The sequence below is a fragment of the Lytechinus pictus genome, unplaced genomic scaffold, assembly GCF_037042905.1.
Source record: "Lytechinus pictus isolate F3 Inbred unplaced genomic scaffold, Lp3.0 scaffold_223, whole genome shotgun sequence".
Lineage (NCBI taxonomy): Eukaryota > Metazoa > Echinodermata > Echinoidea > Temnopleuroida > Toxopneustidae > Lytechinus > Lytechinus pictus.
Window position 1 is genome coordinate 11,049 of NW_026974343.1, and position 13,050 is coordinate 24,098.

General features: G+C 36.3%; 1 protein-coding gene across 1 annotated transcript; it reads left to right on the plus strand.

The window, feature by feature from the left end:
- Window positions 1-823: 823 nt before the first annotated feature.
- LOC129261382 (alpha-1,3-mannosyl-glycoprotein 4-beta-N-acetylglucosaminyltransferase B-like) lies at window positions 824-11,302 on the plus strand (the record flags this gene model as incomplete). The annotated part of the gene is made up of 4 exons (XM_064115552.1): window positions 824-950; window positions 2,050-2,180; window positions 9,818-9,925; window positions 11,109-11,302. Coding segments are annotated over exons 1-4 (560 nt in total), but the record flags the coding sequence as incomplete, so codon positions are not given.
- Between the last annotated feature and the right edge of the window lie 1,748 nt (window positions 11,303-13,050).

Here is a 13,050-nt window from a genome sequence, read left to right on the forward strand (position 1 = left end):
ATTTAGAACCCATATCATCATATGGCTGGGTGGACTGACCGGTAGGTCGGCCTACATGTATCTAATCAACGGATTGGTGTCATGTCATCTTGTGCTTCATGCTCATGTTTCAATTTTAGTGAGATATGTATACTGTCCATGAATTCCCACAGTCTGTTTTCTGGTCTGAATTTAGACAATTCAGTGCACGTATGCGTTGTTTGTCTAATGAAATAGGCCTATATCATTCAGAATGTGTTTAAAATCTCCCATTCAGACAGGCCAGTTTACATTTTTAAAGAAAAATCAGCTCAAATACATGTAGCTCAGATTTTCACTTTAAACATGCTTCTTTTGGATCTTATAATGAAAAAATAAAAACAATTGGGCAATATTCTGAAACCATACAAATATGTGGAGGTCATTACATGGGAATATAGAGTATTATATTTTGACAATTTCTTGGTATCAGAGTGAGAATTTTTGAAATGTAATGATATTTCTCTGTCATTTGAGGTATTTGAAATTTTATTTTGGCAGTAGACAATATAAACTGCAATGAAAAGTATAAAATGTAATGGATTCCACCTTGGTTGTCTATACATGTTTCGGAATGGAGAACGCATATATTAGGAATATTGGACTGACCAGAAAAGACCAATTTTGGTGATTGCTTTTTGCGGTAGTATGGCATTAGCGAAGATGCAAACGAGTATGCCACTTGCAAGAATTGGACCATTTGCAGAAATAGGAAGAATTGAAAATCACCAATGTGGATGATCTTCTGACACCATATTGCAATGTGGCGGTCATGGTGTGACAGATGGGAAAATAGAATGCTCAAATGGAAGAAAAAGAAAAGATAAAGAGAGAGAATGAGAGATGGAGAGAATTAGAATCTAAGAGATGGAAGGAGGGAGGGGGGAGCGAGGGAAGAAAGGGAAGGGAAGGAAGGGAAAAGGAAGAAGAATGTAAGCCTGAATCCTTTTGGGTCACCTGTAAATTACAAGAACTTGTCCGAATCTTAAGGCCCTGTCGCAATGTTCCGTGCAAGTGTTCCGTATAACTTGTTGGTGATTTTTTTTTGCTACCATTGACAGTATTTTGCAGGCAGCAGGAGCGCACCCAAGTCTGATTTGCCCGCAGGAAAGTTTTGAACTTGCATAAAACTTTGTCGCAGGTTAGTTGCAGGGGATTGCCCACAACTCACCTGCAAGGTTTGCATGGACTGATGTGACAGGGCCGTTAGAAAGGCCTCACACTGAAAGTGCTCCTTATAGTTTGTTTTTTTCATGCTCCCTGCAACTATTCTTGTCATTTTTTTTTTACCTGCTAACTTACAGGTATTTTCTTTCAGGGCCGTTTATAAGTCCTTTGCTTTCACACTTAAAAAATACCTGGTATTTCTGATCTGGGTAGATTTTTTTTATCAGAAAATACAAAAGTATATTCACTGATTGGATGGATATGGTAGACCTTGTATTATTTTTCAAAAACATGTTTTTATGGATTTCCTTTTCCTGTTATCTTCAAATTCCACAAAAGATCTGCTTGTATTTCCTGTTATTCACGATTATTAACAATATCAATATCTGATAAATCCCATAAAATCAGTAATTTTAGCATGAATACTACATGTACATGTAGGCCTTTGCTTGAAATTTAGCATGAAAACTGCATTTTTTTCAAATTTTATCTGCAACCCTGTTTTATGCACTACTGTAAATGGTTGATATACATTTACAAATGAGAGAGAGCTAATGATGATGGTGAGGAGGAGGAGGAGGAGGAGGAGGAGGAGGAGGAGGAGGAGGAGGAGGAGGAGGAGGAGGAGGAGGAGGAGGAGGAGGAGGAGGAGGAGGAGGAGGAGGAGGAGGAGGAGGAGGAGGAGGAGGAGGAGGAGGAGGAGGAGGAGGAGGAGGAGGAGGAGGAGGAGGAGGAGGAGGAGGAGGAGGAGGAGGAGGGGGAGGAGGAGGGGGAGGAGGAGGGGGAGGAGGAGGGGGAGGAGGAGGGGGAGGAGGATTTATTAACGTGTTATGAATCAACAACTATCCTGTCAATTTCTTACAGGTAAACTCTTCAAGTCAAGTGATCTGAACTTGGTTGCTGAATTCTTCTTGATGTTTCACATGGATAAGCCCATAGATTGGCTCCTTGATCACATCCTCTATGTCAAGGTCTGCAACCCAGAGAAAGATCCTGTAAGTATATAAACTGACCCTGACATAAGGATTTTTAGTAAAAACATTGAAACTACAGAAAATCAGGTTTAAGAGAAATCCTTAAAAATTTAAATAATGAGGATATTTCCTAGTTTGATTTTGTGATATCACATTGGAGTCTCCTTCATATCAATATAAATTCCATACATGGTTTAAGATTACTTAAAGGAGAATGAAACCCTTGAAACCAGCTGAATCCATATCAAAGAGAAAAATCAAAGAAACATATTGTTGAACGTTTGAGGAAGATTGAATGAATAATAAGAAAGTTATGAGCATTTGAATATTGAGATCACTCATGCCATGTAGATCCTCCCATTGGCAATGCGACCAAGATCTGTGATGTCACACACGTACATGTACAACTCCCTCATTGCTTTAGTACTTATTTCACTTATATTCTCACTTTTATAGAATCTATCACAAGGTGAGGTGTTCTCTTTATGAGAGGACAAGTACAGAGGTTTCAGAACATTATATCATTGATGAATCGTTTGTCATATGATTAGAATGAGCAAAAAGAGATGTTTTGGGCCTTGGGGTATATTTTCAGTGTCCAAACGGGGAAAGTTGTTCATCTGTGATATCATAGATCTTGGTTGCGTTGCCAATGGGAGGATCTCCATAGCATTAGTGATCTCGACATTCAAATGCTCATAACTCTTCTATTGCTAGTCCTATTTTACTCAAACTTTTGTTGATCTTATTCTTTGATTTTTCTGCTTTCGCAAAAGCTAACTTGCTCTAAGAGTTTCATTCTCCTTTAATATATCAGTGCCATCAGCATCAACTTTCTGAGACATATATATCACACGATATGTAGGGTGGTGCTTGCATGTGACGTCACAGAATTTAACTTCCAAAATGTTTTGATTTTTGCCAAATATTCTTTAATTTGTTAATTTCTGTGCTTTTATTAGAATTAAACTAGATGTCAGTGTGGACTTCCTCTTCAAATATAAACAAAAATTTGTAGGAAAGATGGGAATTATCATTGTGAGCTTGACATTTTTTCCCATGATATTTAGGAAGGAAATTAAGAACTTTGCTGTGGGTCAAAAAATTCCAATCTGGTTATTGTAAATTCTAATGAATTGTATATCCTATGGAAAAGAAAAATATAGCTTTTGTCTTTCACCTAGTTGCAAATTGTAGTCAGTCTGGCATGAATGATTTAATACAATTCATTTAGTGTGATAATGCATATGAGACCTTCCTTTGATCAGTAAAGCGTAACTTACAATGCTTCATTGATAATGACTTTCTTTCTTTATTGAGAGAGCTGAGACGGTATGCTTTCATTTCATATGAAATTTTTCATTTGTTTTATTTATTTGGACAGGAAATTAAATCAGAAAAATTAATCTAATTGTAACCTTGTACAAATGTCAAGGTAACTGCAGTCAAATATCAATGTAGCTGCCTAACTTAGACTACACGTGGAAATTCTTAATTGCTTAGTTCGAACACGCTAATTGAAGACTCAAACAGCTTTACAGTTACTTGTCTGTTTATTCCTTCTTCAACTTCTTCCGTAATAATGACGACACATAAATCAACAACTTGACATCAAATACGGCCTTGTAATGAAGTTTCTAGGTCGACATAACCAACGACCAGCGAAGAAACCTTTAACCAGCATCAACTGTCAACAACCAGTACTTCAACAATTGCACGACGATTGAGCGATTGAGCGGTAATTGAGCGGTAATTGAGCGGTTCGCTGAATAAACAAATAAACATATAAACACAGTGTTAATATTAATTTGCCAACAGTAACATAATTCAAACATGACTGAATAACTTGTAAATAACTTCTTATATACCCACAGGGAATAAGTCTCAATGATACTAATGCAATATACAACGGTCAAGGATATTAACGTGATTAAAGGAAACCTCAATAATTGATCATATTATTTGAGTTGAATAATTGTTGTTTGGTAAACAATAATAAATTGGTAATCAATAACTGTAATCAATATCAGATTAAATCTGAATATGTGCAATATAAACTTATTATCTTGTTGGCCTAATAATTGTAATTATAGTTAATAAACATCTTCATCCCTTTAATGCCCTTATTACCTTAAAGCAAATAATACTGAAATTAATATAGGCGAACAGAAAATATATAACAGACACTTACTAATAACTGGTTAAATAATAATAAACCATGATGAATCATAATATATGTGATTCTTAAACTAAACCAAACAGTACTTAGATATGTTTATAATAACATAATATAGTAATAGAGTAATAACCCAATGATCTCATGCCTAAGCTATGAGACCCTACCACCCTACACAATATATAACACCAGTTGACTACTTACAACTAAATGAAGTGAGCATTATATATCACTCTCAGAAAATAAATGCAATATAATCTTCTTGTGTAATCAAATTAAGAATAAGTTCATGTGAACATAATAGCACACAATAATACGAAGCATAATTATCTCTTTATAACATATTAATAGTAATTAAATCTGACTGAACACCAATCACCTTCTATTGGTTTGTGTGTACATGTATACATTATGCATACCTGCCAACCATTCCGATTTTGGCGGAATTATACCGATTTTTTAGCCTCCATTCCGAATTCCGAATTTTTAAACCGAAATTCCGATTTTTGGGTCAATCAATATAGTGTTGAAATTATTGAAACGGCTGTATGATGCGACTAACGCATAAGCGGCTGTAACATACGACTAACGCATAAACAACTGGAGCGCACGGCTAAGTGCTAAGTGCACAGTTCCATTGCAATTGCATGTGAAAATTACGAGCAGCGCGCGGCCGATATTAGCGTTGACTTCCAGAACAAAATGGCGGCTGACATCGGCTCGCGAAAGTGCCAGTTTTCAGTGAGGACACGTTTTCAAAATCCACGAACATCGGAAAAACCGTGAAAAATTCACTTTTTTAGACCCCTTGTTTCCTAACTACGATGTATAGAATTAACGATGGTGATATTTTTGACGCGAAATATGGTGATTTAGTAAGAAAATTTCACTTTTTATTCGAGGTTTTGCCCTTTTCGCCGGATGATTTTGTATTGTGGAATGAGTTAGTGAATGAGTCGTGTTTTGGTGTCTAGAGTGTGTTGGTAATATCATTGATGAGTCTGCTGACCGGCTGCTTAAATTACCCGGCCGCTTGGCCGGCCGCGCCGTGCACATGGGGAGGCTCTGCTGCAGTTACTCAAGTTAGATCTATCCCTACGCAATGTTAAAATTGATCTGTACTTTATTTTTTCGAATAATTGTCAAATTTGTGAGAAAGAAAGGAAATTATCAACTTTCGAGTCAAGTTGAGCCATCGGAGCTGAACGCCAAATCTACTTGCTTCGCTTGCCTAAACTCCCGGCGCCCGAGTTGCTGCGCCTCAGCCTCCCAGTCTCACCGGCGCACCGCAAGTGCAGTGGTGGTTGCGGGTCGGGCGTATGCCGCCGTAAGCTTCGGCTCCGTTTTTGTCATGGCTGAAAATCTGCTTTCTTATGCCAACAAGCACTTATCTAATAAAGTTTATGATATAACCTTGTCCTCAGTCACTACTCCTGTGTGGTGAAATATAAACATGAATAAGATGACAATGTTTGGCTTATTTTGATGCATATGATAGACTTGATATAAATGATAAATAAATGTTAGATTTTTTTGCACTCAGTTTTTAATACAGTAGGCCAACTTGAATCTGAATTAATGATACAAAATATCCCTTGGCCCAAAACTCAATTGTATTCTTGAAATTATTTTTTTTCTGATTAAAAAGAGAATCTTTCCAGAAACTTTCCAACAATAGAGGGCCTCACAATTTATTAAAAAATTAAATTATTCCTAAGTCTATATAGATTTCAATGAAAACAAATCACACCTGAATGAAACTGGGTGTATTTTTTGTCACAAACGTGATATCTTCAAGACCTTTGTTTTAATGTTTAATTGACAAATGATATTATATTACATATAAGTAGACTAACGTTACATGTAGGTCATCCTGTGGTATGGTAAATAGGGTAAATTTGCTTTAAAAGGGGTAGAGAAATGCTAATTTTACATGCAGAAAATGCAGAGTCCCTACCATGGGAGGGGGAAACCATCTCGCGCGCGACCCGTTCGGGGCCCTCGTGGCTTTGATACTGATTTTTTATTATCAAAGGTTGGCAGGTATGCATTATGAAGTAATGCTCGATAGAGAGCAAAATGCCAAATTCCATCACTCAAATTTGAGCCAAAATTACATAAATGTGAATGACTTATGAAACCCAGTATTATGGTATAATTGACAGCACATATATAAACTTTGATAATAATGCAATTTAAACTTACCAACTGTTTGCAATCCTGGAGAATTTCACAATTTATTTAGGAATAAATATAATTTCTTGACTATCTTCTTCTGAATCTTTGCAACTTCTGAATCTTACTTTCTTTGTTCTATACTTTGGGTGATGCTTCACCCACATGACTCATCTTCTCCTGGACTTCTTGGAATCAAGGAGCACAATAAGCAATGCGCTGTGTACAATCTTGCATTGACGTTTTTTACTTTCTTTTTCCACTGACTCTGTATACAAGATACATGCATGTAAACAGTACATGATAATGGCAAATATACCAAATTATATTCATGCCGCTACAATCAAGTTGTTTGAATTCTTTTGTGAAATGTTTAATACCAATTTAAATACTAAGAATTGTATATCAAATAAAAGCATATCATCTCATCTCTCAGAAAAAATATGAAATTATCATGATCATTCATTGAAGCGCTTCTTGCCACTCTTCAATGATCACAGCAAGGTCCGAAATTCGCATTATTGCGAAATATAATGATTCATAATCATTCATACATGACTGATCGCAATTTGGAATTAGGTGCAAAACATACTAGGCTATACTTTCCACTTTCATACATGTAGGATAAATCGTTCATTAGATTATAGCCAAGTTAGTATTTTTTTTAATTGTACAAATAATTCCTTGAGACACTGCACATGAAAGCAGGACTGTAAGAGTCATGTGATATGAAATGCATAGTTTTGTGTGAGAGAAATTTAAAGTGAACCAGATGGCATGACTCTAATCCATTGTTATTTGAAGTGCTATTAATTGCATATCTGTCACAGTCTCATTAATCATTACGAATGCTACCTGATGTGCAATTTAGCCTTATTCTCTATCAAGGTCATACATGTACATGTACATGAAGATCATGATAGGGAGATATATGGGGTGTTGCAAGAAAATATTTGAAATCAATTGCAAATATTCTGTTCCAATTATACGATTGATAGACCTAATTCAACTGTAGCAAATCATATTACACTGCTTGTTTCAAGAAGTAGATTAGCAATCAAAATGTGCAATTAATTTCAAAACTTATGATTGATTTAGTGACCAAAAATAGACTTGGAATTGATCGCAAGTTTCTTGCAACGCTCCAATAGACTTCACAACCTACATGTAGCTCATGGCACAGTATGACTAAATATCGACACATAATCAAAATTCTGTATTATGGATGAGTAATTCGAAGCTCACATTTGTGCAGTATTGAGTGATTATGCTGTCAAAATTATAAAATACTAAAATAATATAAAATAATAATAGTTAATACTACTATTTTCATTTTTTTCAAAGAGGAGATACATGTAAGAGGCAAAAGCCGAGAAAAAGTGTTGCCTATATTTCTAGGGAGCATTTCATTAGCAGTTTTTGTCAAACAAATCGTTAGATCTGACAACTTCCTTGATTTTAACTGGTTGAGAAGCACTGTTTCTATGGCAATTGTGGGATTAAATGGGACTTGTTGGATAAAATATCTGACAACACCTTTCATGAAATGCTCCTATCTACAAGGTGATCTTGAGCTACATGTATGATGTGTTTGTTTTTCCTTGAAATCATTTTGAACCAGTAAATCACATTTTTTGAGAGAGAGGATATCTTTGAAAATTGCTTTGAAGAAAGGGCTCTACATGAAATTGATAACTTGTGATGACCGAATGACATAGAAAGTCATCAATATGGTTGACCCTGTCACCTTGTTTTATGGCCGTAGGCCTAACACATCAATTGAGGGTGTATTCAATCCATTTTATTTTTCAACGTTAAGAGTCACAAATCAAACTGCAATAGGCAAAAAACATGGTTATGTCGGGCGAAAGCCTATGTAGTATGCCTAGCAATGGGGCCTTTGAACTGCTCCCCAGGGAATGGAAGAAGTGCATACATTGTGTGCAGGCAAACATGGTTATGTCAGGCGAAAGCCTATGGAGTATGTCTAGCAATGGAGTCTTTTAACTCTCATTGGGATGCTCCCCAGGGAGTGGAGAAAGTGCATACATTGTGTGCAGGCATGCTAGGATTCAATGACTGGGGTAATAACACTTCGGTAAAACGCTTTGTAGGGACGTTGTTCTGATGAATGCAGAGTTAATATATAAAAGCAGAGTCTCTTGAGTTTGACACAGGAAGAAAAGGTCAACTTGGGATACATAATCAAACCGTTTAAAGGTAAAATAAAGTGGTTGCAGCAAACAATTATTTTATGAGAAAGTCTTTAAAGTCAAGGTTAAATGCCACCATATTATCATATTGTAGATCTACATTAGTTCTGGTAATTTGAAATAAACTTTTATTTGTGAAATCATGAAATCTTAGCTTGAAAATCAATAATTTTGATGATCACTTATACAAAAAGACATATGTGGGAAAGTGTATTAATATTGTTTGGATAAATACCCGACATTTTGTCAAATTCCGTGCTTATTTTTCTCATTTCTCAGCAATTGCACTTTTTTCTAGAGCCATTTGGCATATATTTTCTTAATTATAACTGGACATACAAACACTTGGGTAGTCATTTTATTAGATTCTATTTGAGATCATTACCACAACTGGTATTTTATATCTTTAATGAAATATCGCCTGAATGCACACTCATTTTTTTGTTTCAAAAAGGTCTTACGAAATATGTTTTTGAAGGGTGAAAGAAAAGTTGAACACAGCCTAATCTGGCAAGGGCAGTGACTCTTATCACCATTGGATGTCACTGTACATCCATCAAATGAAGACCCAGATTACTCCCTTTCTTTCCCCAGTGGCATGGAGGAGGTGTTAAGGGGTATAGCCTAACACTGTAAAAAAATGAGGTGCTTAGAGGTATAGCCTAACACTCTAAAGAGAGGGGTGTTTAGGGGTATAGTCTTATCACTTTAAAGAGAGTGGATGTTTAGGGGTATAGCCTATCACTTTAAAGAGAAGGGGTGTTTCAAGGTACTAACAGCCTAATACTTTAAAGAGAGGGAGTGTTAAGGGTATAGCCTTACACTTTAAAGAGAGGGGTGTGTAAGTTTGTAGCTTAATACTTTAGAGAGAGGGAATGTGTAGGGGTACGACCTATCACTTTAAAGAGAGGGGGTGTGTAGGGTTATAGCTTTACACTTCACCACAGTGTGCTTTGGACCTTTTTTGTGAAAGGCATGCTACATGTATAAGTAATACAAGGAGCCAATTGAAAGGATTTACAGTGTGGATCTCCAAACATGTAGCAATAATCTGAATACGAATTGTTTCTTTCTCATACTTTTTCTCTTTTTAGAAACATTGTGGAAGACAGAAAGCTGCTTACAGGATACGCTACAAGCCTTCTCTCTTTCAACATATAGGACTGCATTCATCACTCAAAGGAAAGCTACAAAAATTAAAAGTAAGCCACTCTTAAAGGACAAGTCCACCCCAACAAAAAGTTGATTTGAATAAAAAGAGAAAAATCGAACAAGCATAACACTGAACATTTCATCAAAATCGGATGTAAAATAAGAAAGTTATGACATTTTTAAGTTTTGCTTAATATCACAAAACAGTTATATGCACATCCTAGTCGGTATGCAAATGAGGAGACTGATTTTGATCAAATTTTCAGCATTATGCTTATTTGATTTTTCTATATTTATTCAAATCAACATTTTTCTGGGGTGGACTTGACCTTTAACTTTCACTTTTAAATGGGAAAATCACTCTGATGTCGAGTTGGTTTAAGAAAAAAAAGCAGAAAGAAGTATAGAAAAATGTTGGCGAAGGTTTGAAGAAAATCTATCGAAGAATTCTCGTAAAATCTATGAAAATGTTTGATATTCCATGCAGATGCTCGTAAAAAAAAGAGATTTTTTAATCTACTAAGATGGGCCCTATCTTAGAGAGAGAGTTGTGATTGTTTCGATCAATTTCAACTGTATGAAAATCCATCATTGTCATAATTTTGTTCGTACCGGAAGTTTACACATGATTTTGTAACTGACAGAGGAGCACACTGAATTGTAAAGACAACAATGAATGTATGAGAATACATTTTATAATCTAGAAAACATTTTGAATAAAATCCTCATTTTCGATGTTGGCGTTGCTGGATTTTCATAGTTATGGGTAATCGGATCAGTCGCAACTCGTAAGACGGGGCCCAGATATCCGCTGAAAATCTGATTTGGCACCCAGGAGCCCATTTCACAAACACTTGCAACTATTGTAACTTTGTGCCATTATTGTAACTTCAGTGGAATTCTTGATTGTGATTGGCTGCTGAGCTCATTACCATGGTACATGTAGTTGCCATAATGGCAAAGCTACCATAGTTGTAACTCTTTATGAAACGGGCCCCAGGAAAGGGTCACTAAGGATTAGGTGCCTGTTTCATAAAGCTTGTTGTAATAACAATTTACAATCACAGTTTAAAGCTACTGAAATCAATTGATCAGATTGGCTGATAGTAAACTTGCAATAGAAATTATGTATTTGTTATTAAAACACGTCTTTATGAAACAGGACCCAAGTTTGTGAAAAACCACCCATTAAGTTACACTAATAACGTAGTTGAGCTTCCTTGAAACCCGCAGGATAGAGATTTTAAGAAAGGCATGAAGCTACCGCAGCACACCAACCCTCCAGCTGAGGTGTCGTCGACCATCAGGCATTACCTACGCTACACGTTAGACAAGGCCTACACCGGCCAGGACATCTTCTGGGGAAATACACCAGGGGCGGGGGACCAGGTCAAGTTCCATTTCAATACCCCTATTGTTATAGAACAGTGAGTATTTCTTTCATGAGATAGTTCTCCACCATCATCAATGTTAAGCCTTGTTCAGAAGTACATGTAATAAGCCAAAGCTTATCATTATTTTTTTCATTTTATTACATTACATTACGTGGGCCCGTTGTGGTCTAGTGTGGGCGAGTCGTGGTCTAGTGGTTCTGACTCTTGCCTTTCAAAAAGAGGGTTGTAGGTTCGGATCCTAGCAATTGCGTGTTTTCCTTCAGCAAGAAATTTATCCACACTGCTGCACTCAACCCAGGTGAGATGAATGGGTACGCGGTAGGATTTATTCCTTGACGCTTTAGCGCCAATATGGCGGCTCAGCTACGGCCAGGGTAATAATATGATACCACGTATCAAAGCGGAGTTGAGTATATGCACATAGTAACAGCGCTATATAAATAGACATTATTATTACAGGATGAGACAAAACCTTATGCTGGTAAACATGTAGCATGTGAGTTAAATCTTAATGATAAATGGTCAAGTGCTGCATGTCAAGCCGATAACATCTAATCAGAATAATGATTTCGATGGTTTTTAACATGTCATCATAACTTCAAAATGGACCATTTTAGTAAGGTAACTTGGACATACATGTAGCTGGGTAATCATGTGTCACTAATGATCATTGGGCTTGAATTTGAGGTGTATAATCTAGTTCTTGTTTATTTGGGTTCAATGGACTTTTGACCATGTCATGGTATCACCATAATAGAAAAATGTAACCAAAGGTCACATGTTGCATAATATGTATAAACATGTTCTCACCTGGAACTCGGATCAAATTGCATGCCTTTGGGGGAAGGCCAATTTGCTTTAGGGCACATCTCTTTAATAATACAGTTATTACAGAAGGGAAGAATGAAAAGGACACCTGGGTCCCGTAACACAAAGGATAGCGATTAATCGTATGCTTGATTTTCATTTTGATTGTTTGTACATTGTAGTCAATGGAATCGATCGTAGAAACATGTTCTACGATCATTGCTAAGTTTTGTGTTACGGGCTCCAGAAGTGTCCTAGGCGAGGACGAGGGGCATTGAGGCCAGTAAACAGAGCATCCACAGCCTTGGTCCTTGGATCATTACATTTATTCCATGGATGAATAATTTCAAAAATGAAAAAATTATGAGCCATCATAATTCTGAAAGTGTATGGATCGAGTTCATAAAACTTGGACATAACAGTAATCAAGTATCACTGAACATCTCATGCGAGTTTCAGGTCACATGGCCAAAGTCAAAGGTCATTTAAGGTCAACGAACTTTGGCCATTTTGGAGGTAATTATTACATTGCTGTCATAACTTTCAAAGTTAATAGATATAATTTATAAAATGTAGATAGGGGTAATCAAGCATCACTGACAAGTATTAGGTCGCATGATCAAGGTCAAATGTCATTTATTGTCAATGAACATGGTATTGTATCATTGTATGAATGGTGTTTTTTGTGAATAATTATTTTATAGTAATTTTCAAAGTCAGCACTGCTGCTATATTGAATCGTGTGATGCAGGTGAGACTGCCAGAGGCGCTCCACTTGTTTGCATTATCAGTTAAAAGCATCTTTTAAAAAAAAAACTGAATGATACCAAGATAATTTAATTTAATGGTAGTTGTGGGGGGAGTCAAAGGGAGGGGGTTATCAAATTCTGTGTTGCCATATGCCATAAATATCTTTCAAAGGCCTTGTCTGTTAATTACTTTTAAAGCTCACAAATAAGCCTACTTAAAAATAT